At 50.3% G+C, this 20,156-nt stretch overlaps 3 protein-coding genes across 6 annotated transcripts in view; 1 reads left to right on the top strand and 2 right to left on the bottom strand.

Annotated features, from left to right (window-relative positions):
• Positions 1-20,156, top strand: part of VAMP1 (vesicle associated membrane protein 1) — a 64,718-nt gene continuing 44,562 nt past the window's right edge. Inside the window, exons 1-5 of one of the 2 annotated variants that reach the window (XR_005069704.1) lie at positions 1-309; positions 3,010-3,136; positions 3,339-3,497; positions 4,221-4,272; positions 19,612-19,755. Coding sequence is in view for 1 of the 2 variants with exons in the window: in XM_037067934.1 (XP_036923829.1) it covers positions 308-309; positions 3,010-3,136; positions 3,339-3,497; positions 4,221-4,272; positions 4,681-4,697 (357 nt within the window). In the remaining variant the exon portion in view is untranslated. Of the gene's footprint in view, positions 310-3,009; positions 3,137-3,338; positions 3,498-4,220; positions 4,273-4,680; positions 6,865-19,611; positions 19,756-20,156 lie in introns of those variants that run through there. The other variant, XM_037067934.1, reaches the window with a different exon arrangement.
• TAPBPL (TAP binding protein like) lies at positions 7,454-14,029 on the bottom strand. 2 transcript variants are annotated; one of them, XM_037067928.1, is made up of 7 exons: positions 13,546-14,029; positions 12,600-12,815; positions 12,193-12,465; positions 10,096-10,434; positions 9,213-9,515; positions 8,079-8,162; positions 7,454-7,889 (listed from the first exon to the last, which is right to left on the bottom strand). In XM_037067928.1, the coding sequence occupies exons 1-7, from the start codon at positions 13,604-13,606 to the stop codon at positions 7,810-7,812; spliced, it is 1,356 nt and encodes a 451-aa protein (XP_036923823.1). In that variant the 5' UTR covers positions 13,607-14,029; the 3' UTR covers positions 7,454-7,809. The 2 variants fall into 2 exon arrangements, with proteins under 2 accessions (XP_036923823.1, XP_036923822.1); XM_037067927.1 differs by having other exon boundaries at positions 12,600-12,818; positions 13,546-14,027.
• CD27 (CD27 molecule) lies at positions 14,160-19,495 on the bottom strand. 2 transcript variants are annotated; one of them, XM_037067933.1, is made up of 6 exons: positions 18,852-19,495; positions 18,542-18,673; positions 15,545-15,724; positions 15,176-15,349; positions 14,883-15,002; positions 14,160-14,628 (listed from the first exon to the last, which is right to left on the bottom strand). In XM_037067933.1, the coding sequence occupies exons 1-6, from the start codon at positions 18,985-18,987 to the stop codon at positions 14,504-14,506; spliced, it is 867 nt and encodes a 288-aa protein (XP_036923828.1). In that variant the 5' UTR covers positions 18,988-19,495; the 3' UTR covers positions 14,160-14,503. The 2 variants fall into 2 exon arrangements, with proteins under 2 accessions (XP_036923828.1, XP_036923827.1); XM_037067932.1 differs by having other exon boundaries at positions 15,176-15,352; positions 18,852-19,491.

Consider the following 20,156-nt stretch of genomic DNA (forward strand, 5'->3'; position numbering starts at 1 on the left):
CTTTCCGGAGTGCAGAGGAGAGGAAAGCTTTGATTGGCTAGTTTGCTCGGGCTTCGCTTCGGACTGGCGCTTGTCCTGGGCGTGGATTGGGCCGCAGTGTTGTCAACCTTTTCGGGAAGGCGTGGCCGGCACTAATAAAGACAGGACCTGCACGACAGCCGCAGTAAATTCCATCGCAGCTAGACCTCCGGGTGGTCATCTGGACGCGGAGGTCTGCAGTTCCGTCAACTTCAGCCTCAGCGTTCCCTTCGCTGGGTGTCTTGCCGCTTCTTCCAGAGAGAAGACCGACCCTCCCCCTGTCAGAGAAATGTGAGTTGACTCTCGTGTGGGGGGCTTGACATTCCTTGCCAACTCTCACTGATAGCGCCAGACTCTGCGCGATGGAAAATGACGCATTGCAGCAGCTGCAACGACGCGGGGAACCACCACTGCGCGTGGACCCCAGACCTGACCGCCCGCAGGGAGGGCGGCAGTACCCTTCTCCTTGAACCAGCCATAGCCAGCATCCCACGGACGGGGCAGGGGCGCGGGGGTCTCACATTCATTGCATCCTCTCTTCTTGCCTGAGGGGCGCCTCATTCAAGTCTCAGTATAGTGGAGCCCGGGAGAGGGCGAAGGTGGGGCATGGAGTCATTGGGTAGGGGGCTCGAGGCTCGTCCATGTCTGATGAATCTGTAGGTAGGGCCTCTGGAAAGACAGTCATGGGCGCACCTGCCAGTTAGTAACTTGGGTTGCCCTGAAATCTCTGGATTTGTATATGCCCCTCACCCCAACTGTGATGCGTTACCCCACTCCCACCTTGGCAGTGAGAAAAGCTTAGAAACTTATTTGCTAGTTCTCTGGCTCCAGGTGAGCAGCTCAGAAAAGCTAGAGGGGTAGTGCCATGTGATTTCAAGCATCCGTTCATCCCAGGACCACACTGAGGTGTTTTTCTGTCATTGAGTCTTAGCCAAGTATTTGGAAGAGACATAGAGGCGTCTTCCTCCAACACATTAAGTTTAGTCGCTGACCATCTTCAACATCACCCCATCCTAAGATCCTGAAGGAGAACCATGGCTATGCGAAATCCGTCCGTCAAGACCACATATGTTTGATAGAAAAATTTTTTCTTATTGCGTGAAGTCCTGGTAAGGTTCAAGATATATTTGTGTTGCTTCTCCTAGTAACACACACACACACACACACACACACACAGAAGACATTTAATTATAATACATAAGGGTTGTAACTGTTTCGGATATTTTACTGTTGAGCATTCCCAACTTCTAACAACTAATAAGTGGAATGGTCCCTTCAAATGCTTTATAACCATTTTACTTTTTCTCTATTTGATTTCTGCAGTTTTAACTATGTGACATTCTGTGCATTTTGGCCGAGTCCTACGATTCCATTTGTTTTCATTTTGGTAAGGAGGATCCTTTTCATCTGACTGGTTTCCAGTAGCACCCATGTGGGATGAACAGGAGATGGAGAAAGTGTGGTGACTAGCAGGGCATCACAAGGTCTCTGACTTAATCTTGTCATTGGTGCCAACATTCTGGACTGTTTCCAAGACCAAACAGTGGCTTCTGTGTACTCATTGATTTTTTTCCATCTTCAGTCAGAGAACTGGATTGCTTAGTTCAGTAGTCTTGTGGCTTCCATGGCTTTGTATCTTTCCTTTGCTACCTTTGTGCCTTAGAAATTGGAAAGCGAATCCTTAAATGGGGATAAATTGGGTGTAATCTGCTAGTATAGCCTTGCTGAGGTGGTGTTCTCTAACTTTTTAGACTGGAAGAAATTCACTTAGGGAGGAAGAACTTCTGGGTATTAGTTCTATTGTAAGTAGTCAAGGCATTTCCTTTGTGGTGCTTTTGTGATAGTTTAATCCCTAGATCATTTATTCTTAGACTACTTCTATGAGGTATGTTTTTGTGAGATTAGGTCTCTGTTTGAGGAGTTCTTATTGTAATTTCTATTCTCTGTCAAATTTGAGAGATCTCCCTCCTGCCGGTGGATTTTTCCTTGGGAGAGAAAATCTCATGCCTTAGGTTAGACTTCTGGGAATACTTTAGGAGGTGAATTTAGCCTGCATGTTTTGGGACATAAAAAGGAGTTTACTTTTAAACTTCATACTAGGTAAATCCCTTCCAAGGCTAAGAGAAAGAGAATAATCATTGTAGTAGTGTGAGCCAAGATTTCTCTTTGGGACATAAGGAACTACAGTAGGCTCCGGAGACATGTTGCCAAATCTAGAAAAGGAAGGGACCGACTGTCTACAATGCATGTACATTGAGGTCCATCTCCCTTATTTTTGCCTCCTGTCTATGCTCTTGGAACAGTTTGATAATTAACATAATTGCTGCTGGCCTCAATTCTATCTAAGCGAAACCCCCATCTTCTCTGCCAAAGCAAGCAGACTGTCCTGACTCACTCCACTTTGGTGATTCTCCAAGTTGTCCTTACAGCAGTCCCAAGGTACTAATTATTGTGTGGAATATAACCAGTAAGTGGAACCCCTTAAGCAGAGTCTGTCAGTTTGCTCTTTCTTTTTAGATTTAGGTTTGGGAAAAAAGGGGGGTGCGGCTCTTCTGTCCATAGCTTTGTCCTGAGGGTTTAGTCTTTCATACAAACTTCTTCTAACCTGGATTAGAGGTTTCCAGTTTGACTTCATATGAAAGGCTTCTTGACAGTCAGGGACATGCCATTTAGGTCAAAGCTGGCACATTATCCCCTGTAACCATTGTGTCAGAGGATATGCTTGAGATTGGGCAGAGGGTGGCCCAAATAAGATCTTTTGATGCCACCCCAGATGTCCCTAAGCCCCATCTAAATCTTGTTACAGAATCTTTCATCTTTTGCTTCTTGACCCTGTGCTGCATCTCCTTACTTGGTATTTACCAAGGAGCTGGAACTCCTAATTGCATATAGTAACCTAATTGCTGTGAATTTGATGGTGTGGGATGAGAATGCATGTGATTCCTTTCCTGTTTTGGATACTTTGTGCACTCTGTCCACTTCTCTCCATAGGTCTGCTCCAGCTCAGCCGCCTGCTGAAGGGGCAGAAGGGACCACCCCAGGTGGGGGTCCCCCTGGCCCTCCCCCTAATACAACCAGTAACAGACGACTACAGCAAACCCAGGCACAAGTAGATGAGGTAGGTGGAGAGTTTTTTTCTCTGAGAGTTTCTAAATCACAGAAGCTTAGAAACTTTTATTTTTTTCTAGACAGATAGCTAAAGGCTTTGGAAGGCAAGGCATCCATTAGAGCTTCACAGGGCAAACCTGTGATCTGGTTGGTTGATCTTTCCCCTGTCTCTAGTGGGGAGCTTAGTGGTTTTGCTTCTGTGCCCCCTGCAGGTAGTAGACCTCATGCGTGAGAATATGGACAAGGTCCTGAAGAGGGACGAGATACTGTCACAGCTGGATGACCGAGCTGATGCCTTGCAGATGGGAGCATCACAATTTGAGAGCAGTGCTGCCAAGCTAAAGAGGAAGTATTGGTGGAAAAACTGCAAGGTGAATTTTCTTGTCCTTTCCCCCTTGTTTTTCTTGAGCTGCAACTCATAGAAGGTAAGAAAACCCCGAGGTTCTACATTCCTTCCCTTTAGCGGTATAGGGTTTTTGCCTGGCAGAACTCTTCTTGGGAGGAAGTCTTGAGAGCCGCCTTGAGCTGCATTACCCTGAATTGGCCACCAGAGTAGGCCAGAGTATTCAGACCCTCCACCCTGGAGCCAGTAATACCCTGAGGCCCCTAGAAATGGTTAGTCAGGCTGCTTCCCCCACCCAGCTGCTGCCCCCAAAGGACCTCTGGAAAAATTCTCACCTGGCCCTTTCTCAGACACTCCCGACATTTACACAATCACTTGGGTGGGTAGATATTTAAATACCTGCAGCTTTTAGGAATGAACCGAACACTTCACAATGAAACATGAATCAGCTGACTAAAGATTTAAAGTCTGCACCTCCATTGCAGTTCCTTTCAAAGCAACAGGAACTAAGGAAAAAGGAGCAAGCTGCAAAGTGTCTGATGGTTCTGAGGAGCTTTGGCTGTGGAGCAGGGGTTATTTTCTGAGGGGGAGCATGAAGGTTGCACCCTCCCCAAGAGGCCTGCAGATCTCCTGGGTGATGTGTAGTTTCTTGCACCGTCTCAAGGACAGAGGAAGCTTTGTTCCCGTATCTCTAGTCCTACCCCCTTCTTTCCCAAGTCCAACGACCCATTTTTTGTCAATGTTTCCCCAGATGATGATCATGCTGGGAGCTATCTGTGCCATCATCGTGGTAGTTATTGTAAGTAAGTATCGCTGAGGTTGCTGGTGGGGTGAAGAGGTGGGAAAGTCCTGGAATCTTCTCCCAGCCCTGCCTGCCTGCCTGCCTGCCTGGGGAGTGGGGCTGCTCTGACTGAGGTATGGAGATCACTGCTGTGGGGTCATCACCTGGTTCGGGAGGGCAGGGTGTCAAAGACAAAAGACTTTCTTGGTGGACAAGGCTTCCCTCTGCAAGATGTGGTGGGAAGATGGTCCCTCCCGTTCTGAGGAAGTGGGGCTGTGCTGTTTGTCACTGTCTTGAGTCACAGGGAGACATGGGGATGGGACGCCTACAACGGAAAGACCTGGATGTCTAGTAACTTGATGTAATTTGTCCTCTTGTTTTCTCCTGTCTCTCTCTTTTCCATTTGGAACTTCCTGATTCCTGTGTCCAGTCTACTTTTTTACTTGAGAATGTGCCACCCCTTCCCTATTCTCCATTGCCATCCAAACTCATGTTCCTCTCCTTGTTTGCTCTCTCAACAAACTTTCCCATCTACCTTCTTCCATCCCAGCCCAGGCTTCTCCATCGGCCATTCCTCCTTTTCTGTTGCTTCATTTGCACTCTGTCCCTCAACACTAGAAATGCTGCTCGTGGTGCAGTCTTGAGTAACTTCCTGAAGAGCAACCGCTGGCACCTTCTCCCTATCTGCTTCTTCTATACTAGCAAATTCCTCTAAAGCCAAAAAGAGTTGGAGGCTAAGGGAAGGGGTCGGAGCATAGCTGTAGTGACATGTCCAAGAAAGTGTCAAGACTGGGGGAGGAAAAGGGTATCGGTGTCCATGGTGCCTCCAGGGAAATCCAGGCCACTGGCAGGAGGAAGCCACGAACACCTGCAGAAATGGTGGCTCACTCAGGCCTGCCCTGGTGGCTTGGAGCTCATCTATGCCAGGCCCGAAGAGAATCCTGGGTGGGCCCAAAGTCCAACTTGGTCCTGGTGCAATACCCTCTTACATAGTAGAACTTGTTTTTTGGAGTTATTTCTAATCTGTTAGTCCAAGATTTTCTACGTCTTCAGGGATCTTAGAGCCTTTTACGTGGTTCTCCAGAGACCTGGAGAACACATGTTAATTGTGAATATACCAGAACTCTCATTGCCATCCTTAGAAGCAGTCTCAAGCTCATGAGTGGAATGAGTGGAAGGGTCTGTCTCTTGTCCACATTTTCTGCAGCATTCTGTACTGTTCATGAGAGCACCAAATAATTTTACGTAGCCCAAGTCTGGGACTCTCAGTTATTTTAATTGTTGGCACAGATAAAGAGAAAATGCCTATTAGAAACCGTGAGGACCTAATTTGAAAAGAACAAGCTCAGAGGAAGTCACTTCTTGCCCTCTCGTTAAGGAGGGTCCTGCTCCTCCCTTCCTGTTGATTAAAGAGTTTGAGGGTCCTTGGACTTTCAGGGACTTCCCTCCTTACACCACATCTATGTACTTGCCAAAGACAGGGATGAGGCAAGACGTCCTTCTGAGGCCTGGCCGATTCTGCGTATTTAGAGAGGTCCAGTGTACCCAACTCGGTCTCAGGGTGGGAGGCGGAACATTCTGTAGACAGTCTGTGCTGTCATGGGCCCTCTCATCTAGAGCCACCTCTCTGTTCTTCTTGCAGTATATGCCCCTTCTGAAAATCCCACCTGAATTCCACTTTGCCTCCTTTCCTTTTTTCCTCTTTGCATGGTTTATGGGTACAGACAGTGGAATCCGAGGATGGGAGCTACTCAGCCTGTCTTGGGCGCCACTGCTGGACTCAGGGTAGTGTATTGAGTGGGTTAGACTCAGGTGTGAGGGGAGGCTGGCAGGCTGGGAACAGAAGGGGACACACCTCTGCTCCTATATTCTGTCATCTGGTGCATAAGCTGCAGGAGGCTGAGGCTGGGCTGGGCTGGGTCTGGATGCTCACTTTCCATGCAGCAGCATTTCATTGCGCAAAACCATCTTTCCTCTCCCTTTGCCCCTGTTGCCCATGTACCCTTCGTCCCACCCCAGGGTGGGACTGAAGAGCTGGACGAAAGCAGTCATTGTACCCTCCCAACGATTCCCCTGGAAGGTCTCCACTCTCCTCTGGGCTCCTCCTTGCCTAATGCAGGGGGTCACCGCTGGACAAGAACCACCACTGTCCTCGATGTGTCCCAAGCCTGGAGCAAATTCACCCCTTAGCCCGCCCATCCATGCCACGGGAATTGTTTCCTGGGTTTATTTGAGGCTCACCAGATAGAGTTGGCTTTGTCTGTCAGAGATGTTAGCCCTTCTACTTTCTTTCTCATCCCACCCCGTATGCCCTTTTGTGTCTTTGCTGTCCCCCTCCCTTCCTACCACCCATGTGCATGAGCAGTTACGCAACCAAACCCTGGGACTTCGCAGTCAAATGAAGCCGAGCTTCCCACATCCCCTTCAGTTTGCCATGAGATGATGTGGGGTTTCCACTGCGTGTCTGTCGTCACCTCTTTGTCTTTTTTTCCTAACCCTGGTCTCATACTTGTATACAATAATACCAGTTGTACTTCACCAAAGGCATGTGGCGTATTTACCAATTTCATGTATTCTGAACGAAGGCAAAAAAATACAAATTTCTACCACTACACTGACTTGGTTGTTGTTTGGGTTGGAGGACCTGAGGAGAGGGGGAGGGGAGGAGAGGAGTGCTGTTTATTTCTAGTTGTCTGATGTTGCTTTTGGGTGGAGGGGGCGCTTCTGTGTGTTGGATGGTCTCCTCGAGATTAAAGATCTGTGTGTCGGCAAAGGAAGTGGTCTCCGCTCTCAGCATTCATGTTTGAAGCAGCCCCACTCTTCCAGGTGCTCGTGGGAGGAAGTGACAACAGGAAATTGAGTGGGCATCTCACACTGGCAAACAGCTGCAGGTTCCTCAGAGACCTGTCTGCCTGCTTTCCTTGTGCCGAGTTCCACTGGGTTGATTAGGCAGAGTTTAGAAAAGAAGGACAAGAGAAATCTCTCCCTTGCAGCTGAGGGAGTGAGGAGTTTGTAGGTATCCTGAAACACCCAGCACTGTCTAAAGGAGTAGAACCTTAATCAAGCTCCAGGTTACACAGAGCAGCTTGGACGGAGCCCCGTGGCTGCCTTTGAGGGCCTTTGGATCATACCTTGAACACCTAGGCTTGGGGATACAACTCTGTTGGGTCCAGCGTGGGGAAAGACAAGAAAGGGGAAAAGCATTGCCTCCAAGGACACAAGGGGCTTTTATTTGGACAGAGTTCAGTGTCTGTGTGTGGTGGCCCAACCCTGACCCCTTGTCCCTCTGTCCTGCACTTGCTTCCTTCTCCGTTTCTTCCCATTTTCTTTTCCTACCACTGCACCTCAAATCTGGCTCCAGTTTGAACCTCCACCCAAACTTCCTGCTGCCCTCTCACCTCTTCGCTTTACTCTGTGTAGCCAAGGGACACGATGAAGGAAGGCATAGTCCTGCACATATTCAGAGCCAGTGGCCCCATGCTCTGTGCTTTCTTCATGCTTTTCTTGGGGTCTTTTTGGGCTCTGGGTCTTGGCTTTGAGTCCTTCTGGGAGAACGTGACTACTCTTTCTTTTTACTCTGAGGCAGTAGACTGGTTACCAAGAGGGCCTTGCAGTCTTGGGTGACTTTGGGTGAGGTAGCTAGGAGAGAACAAGAGGAAGATTGGTTTCAGCTGGGGTAACCTCAAAAGCTGGGGATTGTAGTGGGGGGCTGGCTGGAACTTGGATGCTTGGGCTTCATCCCTGGTCTGGGTGGGGAGGTGGTTAGTGGGGGCTGGTCTGTGAGTGAGGCGGGTTCAGGGGCAGAGCCGAGGGTGGCCGGGCTCCTACCTTTCCATCTCTGAAGCCCCAGGTACAACAGTGCAAGAAGGAAGAGACTGCTGGCAAAAAGGATTTTAAAGGCCGTCCTCTGCTCTGTGGGTGAGAAGGGTGGAGGCAGGAATGTGTGTGTGTGTGAGTTCCTCATCCAGGAGCTCACATCAAGTGTTCCGCTCTCACGCAGGAACTGGGCACACAACGGCGTTCTACCTGCTTAAGGCTGTTGGATGCTTGTATGACAATTACACTAGAATTTTATAAATATTGGGGAAGTGACATGAGCTGAAAGAAAACCCTGGTTTGGGGGAACCTTACTGCTTAGTGAACCTTACTATAATACCCAGTGCTCCTGAATGTTTGCATCCTAGATATGGATTCTTCCTGTTTAAAAACTTTTAATAACACTCTCTGGCTTCAGGATGAAATTCCAGCTTGAAGGCCCATCGGGATTGGCCACTAATACAGTGGAGAGTTTGAAGCTCTAGGGTAACCGGGCTATTTTTCACATTTTACCTTTTACCTTTTATTACGTAGGTGACTTTGGGCAAATCACTTAACACCTGTCAGTGCCAGGGCACTCATCAACGCAATGGGAGTCATGATTATACATGAGATCATACATTTAAGTGCTTCCTATAGTGCTCGATTCATGTAAATGCTCAGTACATGTAGTCACCTCTCAAGCTTTAGGCTGCTTCCCCCTTTTCCTACATGCCCTGGGCTCTAACTGTGCAGCCCCCAAAATCCTCCTTAGGCTGCTTTATATTTGGCCTTCATGCATGCTGTTCTTTCTGTCATGGTGTTTCCTTCCCCCCTTGAGCTAGCTAACTTGGTTTGCATCCCCCTTACCCTTCCCAGGTCACCTTGCCTGCCTGGCTAATCGGTCCCTCCAGCTGGACCAAACTCAAGGGCAGGATCAGGAATTGTTCAACCTTGATCTCCAGCACATTGCCGGGTGACCCGGCACCTGGGTGCACTGAAGTCTCAGCATGTGTGGTAGCAGCTATGGAGGCTGCTACCTTGGGGAAGAAGAAGCTGGGACTGTGAGCAAAGCCTGGTGGGAAGCAGCACAGGACCAAAGATGAGCCGGGGGTAGGAGAGCCATGTGCCCAGGATAGAGGTGGAGAGAGAAGGGTACCCCAGTACCTGGTGGGGCAACCCAGACCCTGGCCTCAGTGGGCTTGTCCAGGGAGACGTGGGTGACCTGACAGGTGTAAGTGGCACCTGCAGAGCCAGGTTCTGCTGTCAGGGAGGAGGAGATGCTGTAGGTGCCTCCTGGGCTCTCCCGGAGGCTGGAGAAGGAGGCACCAGAGACTGGGATTGGGGCTCCATCTAGCTCCTCTCGGGTCCACGTCACAGTCACATCCAGAGGATAATAGCCCACTATGCTGCAGATAAGGGTGGGTGGCAGAGCTTCATTTGCCAAACGCAGTCGTACTTTGGGGGAAGCTGGAAGAAAGAATGAGGAAGATTCCAGAGGGATCAATGGGACAGCACAGGAGCCTGAAGTCTCCTGTTCTTGCTGAGAGTGAGACAGGTTATGGAGGCTGAAGTTTCATCAGTGGAGTGCCAAGGGATAAGTGACGGGTCCACCCTGGATGCAGGCCATAAAGGGGTACATCTTCCACAGGTAACTGAACAATGGTAAAACCAACTAAAGGTTGGCTTGCTTCTTATCACTGCAAGCCAGTGATTTCAAAGGGTCTCAGTGAGGGAGTTCTCGTCTGGATCAGGACCAGCCCCGCTGCCCCTCCTTGGTTTGCTGCTGCTCCTTTAGTGTATGCGATCCAGGCAGCCAGCCAGGGCAGGGCCACCGGAGTCCGGGCTGGGGAGGCTCTCGGTGGACTTCCATAGTGTGACAGGAGACAGTCTGATGCTGTCTGCACTTACAGGATGGAGGTGGCCTTTAGGTTGTGGGGACGTGGCTGCCTCTCGGGAAGTACCCTTATATTTGGATTCTACTCTGGACAACTCCCCCAGGAAGCATATCCTTTCCCCTCTTTCCCAGCTCAGCGAGTTCTGGCCTCACCTTGGATGTGGAGCTGGATGATTTGTTGAGCCTGATGCAGAGAGGTGGTGACCTGGCAAATGTAGGCCCCCTCGTCCTTCAGAGTGAGGCTGGGTAGGTTGAGGGAGGCATCCCCGGCCATGAGGAGCTGCTCAGTCTCCAGGGTAGCACCCTCTCGCTTGGCCTGCCCCTGCCCCGTGGTCCAGCTATATACCAGCTGGCCATTGCCCCTATGCTGTAGCCGCCACTCCACTCTGGTGAGGTCCAAGCCTGGTGCCATGGAGAAGCCGCAGTGCAGGGAGGCTGAGGACCCCAGCAGGAAATTCAGGGATGGGGTATGAGTTGACACTTGCAGCTCCACTGTGGTGAGAGAAAGAGGGATGATGGCAGACAGCTTCTGCCTGAGGCCACCCGATCTCTCAGTGGTGGCATACATCCACTCCTGCCACCTTTCCTGGACAGTGAGGCCAGGTGAGCTCATTTCCCATTAGATGGAACCCCAATGACATGGGGCTTTGGAAAGGCAGCGTGGCACATGTGGTAACGTTAGCTATTTTGGAGTTGCCTCTGGATAATCTGATGAAAGCTATGGACTGCTCGCCAGGAACGTACACATGCAAAATTATGGGTTACTATCACTCTCGGGCAAGAACCACTGGAGTAGCAGAAAAAAATCTGGATCCCTGGCTTTTTCATTTTATAGTTCTGTGACCTTGGACAAGTCACTTAGTGTTGCCAGGTTCACCTACTGAAGGCAAGGCTGCTGGGAAGACTAAGGAGTAAGAGTGTAAAAAAGCACGCAGTCAGAGTATTTGCGCCGGCCATGCTGAACCTAAATCTAGTGAGGAAAACAATCAGACAAATCCAAATGGTGGGGGCCTGGGCTCTTCAAAAATGTCAGGACCATGAAAGACTGTTCTGGGGTAAAGGAGCTAAAGATACAAGACACCTAAATGCAAGGCATGATCCTTGTTTGAATCCTGGACTTTAAAAAAAACAGCCCCCAAAATAGAAGGCTATAATGAACATTATTGGAGCAGTTGGAGAATTTTGAATTTGGACTTTATATTTGACAATATTAATGTATTAATTTTAAAATATTGATACTTGAGTATGATGCCCAGTAGTGTAACAAGCAGTAGGTTGGGGGAGATGGGAAGAGGCTGCCCTAGCAAATATGTTCTTCAATTCTCCATACACTGCACCCCCTTACTGTCTGTACCATGGGAGACCACTCCCCACCTTGGTCTGCTGAGGTGATGGTTCTGTGATTATGAAGGAGAATAATCTTGCCTTTGGTTGTAAGCCAAATGCTATACACCACATGCTGTACATGACAGTGTTTGGGGGTGAAGTGTTGGTATTTTTGCAACTTTCAATGAGTTCAGGGGATATGTCTATCTAGAGAGAATGTGGCAGAATATTAATAATGGTGGACCTGGCTGAATGCTCCATGGGTGTTAATTATATTACTCTTTCACCTTTTGTAGGTTCAACCTACCCAAAATAAAAAGGGAGTATCAGGTTGTACCAGGGTCCTGGTTTACACTGGACAGACATGAGGCCTTCTCTTTTCTGACGTAGCAAAGTTAATTTAGGTTGGACCACAGAAAGGTCAAGTGTTCTGGGGCTTTCTGATGATAGGTGGGTAGTTCCCTAATCTTTGGATTTGGTTGTCTCTTTTTGGAGATAAAATACTGGATTCAGTGAACCCTGGAGAAACCTATCATGTGTTCTCAATTTCCTGTGCCCTCTGGGGTGTAGCGTGTTGAAGAGGGCAAGAACTGGGTTTTACTAATAACGGGTCATGAACAAATTCTGTGTCCCTGTGCTTTGCTCTAGTCAAACACCAGACCAGACTGGAGTTGCACTGGGAGGAAACTGGTGTCTGCTATGAATGGTGCACATGAGTAGAGCACCACAGGTCTTATTCCTCAGGCAACGCAGAGAGGAGAAAATCATCCCCATTTTGGGTCTTTCAGAAGAAAGGACCAAGGCCAAGGGGACACCCTGAGATGACTGATTGGGATGGAGGTGGGCTTGTTCCCTTCCTCCTATCCTTCCATCTCCGGATACTCAACAAAACAAAACTTTCTGCTATTTTTTTCATTTTCTCACCTGCAGTCAGCACAGTCCCCTGGGGGCTCTGGGGTAGGTGCACTGTGGGGTGCAAGACAGCCACATTCTCAGCATCCCTGAGAGTCCTCATCACTATGGAGACACTGGGTCCCCCTCCAGACACCTGCATGTTGGTGATGAACCAAGCTGCTGTCTCCACAGCGGCCTCTTGTCTGGCCTGGGGAAAATAGCGGGAGATCTCACAGGTCACCTCCATCTCGCTGCAGTCGGCGTGGAGCAAGGCCTCTGCATGGGGAATCTGTACCAGGTTTGCTGGGTGGGAAGGGTGACACAGAGGTTGGACCAGATTGAGCCCACGGGAAGCAGATGTAGGTGGGTGTGCTGAGAACTGGGCTGTTCCAGTGGAGGGAGCCCAGAGGACTGGGACACTGGGTGGAAGCTCTTACCTGAGGCCTCAAAGGTAACAGGTGGGCTGTCTTTGGCCAGTGTGCTCAGTTGGAAATCAGTGAAGCCTTCCAGGGAGCCATCATCCAGCACTGGCACCTGTCTCAGCACCAGCAGGGCCCTCACCATGTCCTTTCTGCTGGCAAACCCTCCATGGTGCTTGCCCTCCTCTCCCAAGAAGCAGTCCAAGACCACGTCCACTGCCTGCCATTGCTTTTCTGCTGCAGGGCAAAGACTGGGTTGAAGCCACACCTTCCTACCCAGAAAGCTATTTTCTGTGCTAGCTCCCTGTGCCCACCTATGGAGCCAACAAGGGTGCAAACTGTCCTCCAGGGTCCCAGCTATCTCATCTCTTGTGACCCTCCAATCAGCTTTCTGGGAAGCACCTGCCATTCCAGGTACACACTTCTCGGTGTGAATTATTTAGAGTCCTGGATTTGCCTTGCTCAGACAGGTTTATGTTTTTACTTTTATCTCCAACCATCGAATGAGAAACTATCTTTAAGCAAAGGAATTCTCCCCAAAGCATATAAGTGAGCAAAATTGCCACTGGGAGAGAAGTAGGACATTTGTGTTGTCCCAGGGTGCTGGCGGCCATCTTCTCAATCTCCAAGCACACCCACAGGTACTCTGCTTTCTGCCATCACCTGTGGCCTCCCCCTCTCCTGCCTCCGGGTCACCTTCCTGGTGATTTCCTAGCTGGGGAGCCCCTTCCTCTTCTGAAGCTATTCCCTCTCCTGTAGGTCAGCCGCTCCCACCGCATTTGCTATGAAAGGCCCCCCTTTTCTTCAGTTGACCTTATCCCCATGGTTCTCAGTCTCCCTCCCCAAAGTGGTTCCTTTGTCAGCCACACAGCCTTTCCCCCATTGGGCTGGGAAGCGATTGGCACCTTTCCCCTTCTGGTGCTTCCCCAGCCCACCCTTTCCCTCCTGCCTGCTCCCCACTCACCAGTGTCTGCCGCTCGGGACAGAGCCACGCAGAGCAGCAGGCACCACCCCTTGGCGCCCATGGGGGCTGCTCTGAGGCCCCTCCTCCTGCTGCTCCTCTCCACAGCTGCTCCCCACCGGAGAAGAGGGGTCTTTCCAAATACACCTTGGTGGCCGACAGCCTGTGGGTTTCTCTTCTGTCCTCGGCCTACTTTCACTTTCTCTTTGAGGAAGCAGCACTGCTGCCACCTCTGCCTCTGGGTGAAGCCATTTCTTGCTGGTGCCAGAGTGCTGTTCACTGTTCTCCTTTCCACCCCGCCCCCAGAAATCCCCGGGTGGTTTCAAGACCTGACTTCACTGCATACACCCTTTTGCTTCCCAGCAGCCCCAAGAAAGCAAGAGGTGCAGGGAAAAGGAGGTGGGGAGAGGAAGGGAGAGACCGAAGCTAGGAGCAGGAACCCCCATAGTGTGAAAGCCTTTTTTGATAATCTATTAGTACCACACCTCTCCCTGCTCCCCCGCTGGGCATGCCCCAACACCAGTCTGCAGGGGAGGAAGCTCCTCCCACAGATCCCTGGTCCAAGGGGAGGCTGAGCGTGGCCCGTGTAGTAAGCTTGGAATTTCAGAGGGAGGCAGTGTGCATCAGTTGTCACTTTATTTTGCAGAGGTTCCAAATACAGCATGTGGGGCTGTTGTAGGCTTAAGTGTGCTTTACAACTGGAACCCCAGGCCCCCTCCAGCACCGAGAGGAAGCTGGCTGGGCCAGGACACATCCTGCTTCCCACCCTGGTCCTGTCATGGGTCCTCATCACTGCCAGTCTCAAAGGCGCTTTCTCAAGTCTGCACACAGGAAAGAGTCCTCATGAGAGCATGCTACTGAGATTGGGAGTGCCAGGTGTCACTGCTTCTGGATGGTCAGTTCGCTGTGCTGGAAACTAGGCCTTTGTTGCTATGGCGACCCCTCTCTGGGGACTGCTGGCTCAGAGGTAGGAGGCAGGCTCAGGTTTTCGGTAATCCTCCTGGATAGGGATGGCTTCACCTTCCTCTTCCCTGGGACAGCTGTAAGGACAGGGCTCAGCAGGCACCCCCGGATTTTCTCCTTTGTCTGCAGAAACAGAAGCAGATGAATCTTGGCCTATGGTCAGGATGGGGTGAAGGGAGGAGAGACGAGCAAAGGAGGTAAGCTGGGGGAGGGCTGTCAGGAGGGCCTCGGCGGAGAGGAAGACTAGGAGGGAACGAACCAGGATTGGTAAAGACGGAGCTAAGGAGGCTTCCATGAGGTCCCAGGCGTGGGTGGCAGGGCTGAGAAGGTGGGGTAGGGTCAGGGACAGGACTGGAGACCTGTATTTTGTCTCTTACTTAGTCCATATTTTCTTTGTTGATGGAGGAACAGGGCTCCGACCACGGTGAAAACAAGCAACATTCCAGACAGGATCACAAAGACGCGGATGCATTCTGAGCTGCACTGGGACCTCTGGGCTGTGGTTGGCAGGGGCCACATGAGAGTTTTGGGGGAGGCCTACCCTTTGACTCCCCTCAGCACAGCCCTTCCATCATCCCTGCCTCTTTCCTTCCCCCCTTTTTCTGCCCTCTCCCCCACCATTGCGCCAAGCCCTTTCCTCATCCCCAGACTCTGCTCTTCCTCTTCTTATCTGCACTCCTAGTTGCTGTCTGGCTGGCTTCTCTCTTGGACTCTCCTGTATGCATTCTCTCCTGGGGTGGGGAATGTGGAGAAAACTCACGTGGCCAATGAGTGGAGAGAGCTGGAGCAGGTGGGCTGAAGTCAACCAGAGTCTGTGCATGCCTGTCTGTCCTGGCCTCCAGCACTTCTGGGAAAACAGAGACTGGGTGAGTCAGGAAAAGACCGGGCTGAAGGTCGAAGAGGCCTGAGAAGCACTGGGTGTGATAGAAAGGCAGAGATAGGCCAACCAGGCAACTCATGGGGGTGGGCACCGAAGTGGGGGTGCTCCTGAGGGTTACCCTTACCCCAAGTGACTGGACTTACTTTTCTTGGAACTTACTTTTGGCATAAGGTAAGTGGGTGGGTTGTGGGTGTGGGTCTGGGGGCCGTGATAGACGAGGGGTCAGTGAGGGGCCCGGAGCGGGGTCACAGTCGGTGCACTCCTTGTCCCTGCACTCCTGGCCCTTGGGGCAGGCACACACGGTGTTGGCGGTGAGGGTGCAGTTTCGAATGACATGACCTGGGGATAGAGGAGGCCAGAGGAACACAGACACTCAGGCCTCAGAGACCTGCAAGGTCTACTTGCTCAATCTTCTCTCCCAGTCTCCACCTAGGCCCACCCCAGCCTTGCAAAGGCAGGCCCTCCCTCACCATCACCCAGCACCTTTGCCATTAGTATTACTGTTATTAAGGGAAAAACTTGGGCCATTTAGAAAATTCATGGTTCAGAAATAGACACCATGAAAAGTAGAAACAATTTACATGATTTTTCTCTTACTTAGACTTTTACCATTGAATTCTAGTATAGAGAGCTAGACTCATTGCAAGTGTGAAGTTTGGGAAATTGGTACCAGTCAAGTGTAACCAGTGCCAGGTCAGACGGAAGGTCCGTAACCAGTAGTGTGATCCCTTTCCAAGGACAGCCAGTAGCCTGATTTCCTAGCACCGCAAATTCGCTTTGCCTGTTTCGTTTTGTAGTGTATACGTGGAATCATGCACATGTACCCCTTTGTGTCTGGCTGCTTTTACTCAGCTCTTTTGAGACTAACCCATATTAGTGAGTGTAACTGCAGGTCGTTCATTCTCATTACTGTGTAGTGTGAATGTTGTATGAATATACCACATTTATTCCTTCTCTGTTCTACTGTACTTAAAGGGTTTTTTGTTTTTTTTTAAATTTAAAGAGAGAGGAAGAGAAGGAGAATGAGGGGGAGAGAAACATCAATGTGAGAGAGAAATGTTGATTGGTTGCCTCTCCTACTCACATCAGCTGGGGACTGAACCCACAACCCAGGCATGTGTCCTGACCGGGAATTGAACTGCTGGTTTTTTCTCTACAGGGTGACACCCAACTGAGTCACAGCAGTCAGGGCTCTTCTCTTCTACTGTTAATGTGCATTTGGGTAGTTTCCGGTTTTTTAGCAATTAGAAATAGTGTTTCTATGGTCCCTGATAGGTTTTTTTCAACTTCACTAGAGAATAACTTGATTACTGACATCCATTGCCTTTAAGCATGCATTTTATTCAAGTGTAGAGGTCAGGTGCTGGGTGGTTCAATTATACTGTGGGGGTTGGTGTCGGGGTGCTGGGCTGGGTTGGGCTCACAGGGGGTCAGGGTTGAGAAGAGGAAGGTGATCTGGAGGAGACAACGACACTTGGGCAGGAGCCTGGTGGGGCCTTAGAGCAGCGCATTCGTGGGGACCCAGGGAAAGGATCCCTGACAGATGGAAGAGGGGTGCTGAAAGGGAGGTTGGGGGGTGCCAAAGACGGCCACCAGCTCTAACAATCTGCCTTAGTGTTTGCCTTTTATCAGGAAAGAGAGAGGGACACAAATTCCTTCTTGTCATCCTTATGCCCTGCTGGCTTCTTTTTTCTAAATTCTGAATCATTGCTTCTAAAATTTGGTTTCCTGTGGCTTGCCAGGAATGGTGAGCCCCCCTGGACAAGGATCTGCAAGGGGAGAACAGGAACAGGGCAGTGGGGTGGTGGTGGAGAGGGAAAGAGGCAGGCAGAAGAGTAGAGAACTGAGGAGGGGGTGGTCACGAGGGTGTCTGCCAAAGGGAGAGGAATGGCTAAAGAAGGGGCTGGGATTGGGTAAAAGTGGACGAAGTGCCATTGTTTCCAGTGATGAGTGTCCAGAGACCTGAGAGTTCTTTACACCATGTATAACCTGTGCACAAAATTCCAAGGCTGATATCTGGTGCGTCTCCATCTTACAGATGGGAATACCGAGGTGGAAGAGAATCAAACTCATTCAGTCTCCTCCCAGTCTACCCGCTCAACCCTGCAGCCAGGTGCTGCCTGAGTGCTCTGGGGAACCTGTGGGCTGTGTCTCACAGAGAAGGGTCATGGATCGGGCTGCTTGGAACACACCGAAGGGGGTATAGACTGGCTCAGTACTGGGAAAAGTCTTTCTGGTGGAGCCTGCAGAGTGAGTGGGGCAGGTTTCGAAAAAAAAATTTTTTCCAACCCTGCTGGGCTTGCTGTCAAGAAGGGAAAAACATCCGTTAACTATCATTTTTTAAGTTAAGTAGACTGAAGAATACTTCTTGTACATTGAAGATGTTGCGGTTTGATCTGCAATGCTAAAACCTTTTTTGCTAGTTAGTTTTTTAAAGCATACAGTACTAAACGCCTACTGAGACCAAACATTTTACAGCCAAGGACTGAAGTAGTTCTGTTAAGTAGTCCTCAGGTGTGTCCAGCTGCCGGATGTTTGTTCAAAGGGTCCACTTTAAAGTCTGCTCTGTACACTGGCACATCATTTCTGAAATTCTAGCTAAAATGGGGAACTAATAAAAGGATTCATGACACAGCCCAGATTTTATACTTCTTTTAAAAAATGAAAGTACAAAATAAGAAAAATACAAGCCACATGCACATGCATTTTCCTCAGTTGACTTTTGTGCAAGTAAAGGTTGTTATGCACTGGCTAGTATATCCCTAGAAAGATGTATTCAAAGTTCCAAACAAATGTCCACTGCAAACCCAGCCAGTTCAAGTGTGTGGGGGGGGGGGAGGAGGGGGGCAGGGTGGGATGGGTTGTTGCTTGGCTGAAATCTGGGATCCTAAACCTACTTCCCCCTTTTTATTGCCTTCATGCCAGCCTTGGACTCGTTCTCAGTAGTCCCTCAACTTTTGCTCACCCCTTCCATGAACACTAGAGTTCTCCCCACCACATCAACATACCTGCTCCCAGGGCACTCCATTTCCCAGTATTGGCTCCGCTTGTAGCCTTGAGGCAACTGACACTCTGACTCCCCCCCCCACACACACACACTTTGCTCCTCTGCACCCAGCTCTGCCACCTGGCTCCCCAGGTGCTCTCCCATCTCACCAGAGTTACAGTGCCGACAGTTTTCACAGTGGGGCCGGGAGTTGTGGTCTGGTGAGTAGGAGATCCCTGGCACACACGGATGACACTGAGCAGCCTTTCTGTCCCCATCACAGTGCTTCTTGAGGAACATTCCTGTGAGCAGAGGTCCAAGGTCAAGGCTTAAGGGAGGCTGCTTTTCACCCTCTGCAAAAGTGGTGCCTCAGGCACTGCAGGATTCCTTGTGGAGCTAAGACTCACTTTCTGCTCCCCTTCCCCCAAACCCAGTCCTCTCCCACACTCAGCCGGCCCCTGGCAAGGCCTCCTCTCTTACCTGGCCCACACATCTGGCAGCACCATTTTCCCTGAGCCCAGTAGTGCTTCTTCGGGCAGCCCTGAGAGGTTAGGGTAGCAGAGAGCCCCGCCAGGGTCACCAGAACCCACAGCCAGCAGGAAGGCAGCCAGGTCATGGCTCCTGCCCAGGGAGCGCTTTCTGTCACTGACTGCTGGCCTCAGTGCTGGGTGCTGTTTCCTCCTCTTTCACCCACTGGGCAGCAGCTACAGGTTGTTGCTGTTGCTGTGCTTTAAGTGGCAAGCTAACCTTTGATGGCAGTTGAAGCTCTACTGTGGCTCTTTTTTTTTTTTTTTCGCAACAACTTCTTACTCCCCCACCCTTTCCGCGTGCTGGGTGCTGGGTGCTGGGTGCTGGGGAGAGTTGTTAGAGGCCAACGCTGTCAGACGACCTGCTGCTCTTCGAAGTCGGCCCCTCCAAGGCGCAGCTTCTCTGTTGCTGTCTCTGGTGCTCATGAAGAATTTAATTCTCTATGCCTGCCTCTTTTATAAAGTGTTGTGTGCGGTCACCCACCTCTCCTGTTCATGCACTTGTACACGAGATGCCCACACTACCACCATGTTCACAGTGTCTAAGTTCATTGGTGTGTCCCCTCTTTCAGTCACCACAGAGATAAGCTTCTTATTTCACAGGGACAAGCAGTTTAGAGAAGGAAGGGAAACCAGAACTGACTGCCTGAAACAGGGTCAGGTTTTATTTTTTTTATCCTCATCAGAGAACTTTTTTTTTTCATTGCTTGTAGAGAGAGAGGAAGGGAGAGAGAGTAACATCGATGCAAGAGAGAAGCATCCATTGGTTGCCTCCTGTGCTCACCCAGACCAGGCATCATAGGCGCCCAGTCCTGGGATCATATGCGTCCAAACCGGGGGTTGAACTCGCAACCTAGGTATGTGCCCTGACTGGGAATTGAGCCCACAACCCTTCGGTTATGGACGATGCTCCAACCAACTGAACCATATTGGCCAGGGCCTGGGTCTGGTTTTAGAATTTTTCAGATTTGGGGAAGAAACTAGCACCACAAGACACCTTCATAGGGCTGGGGTAGCAGTCACAGTCCAAGCACATCTCTGCAGCAAAACTATTGGATATTTCAACTACGTGGAGTGAGCAGTGACTATAATGAGCCTTACTTTGCATCAGGTGAGGTCTGGTTTTACAGCCAAAAGAGCTTGCTAAGTCTCTTGTTAGAATGGTAGACAAGGGACTTAAACGTGTGGCACGCTCTGCGCTAGGAGATCACGTATGGTCTCATTTAGTCTCCCTGCCAGTCTATGATACAGGTACTAC

The sequence above is a fragment of the Sturnira hondurensis genome, unplaced genomic scaffold (genome assembly GCF_014824575.4).
Source record: "Sturnira hondurensis isolate 20B ecotype Veracruz unplaced genomic scaffold, ASM1482457v3 Scaffold0017436, whole genome shotgun sequence".
In the NCBI taxonomy this organism is placed as follows: Eukaryota; Metazoa; Chordata; class Mammalia; order Chiroptera; family Phyllostomidae; genus Sturnira; species Sturnira hondurensis.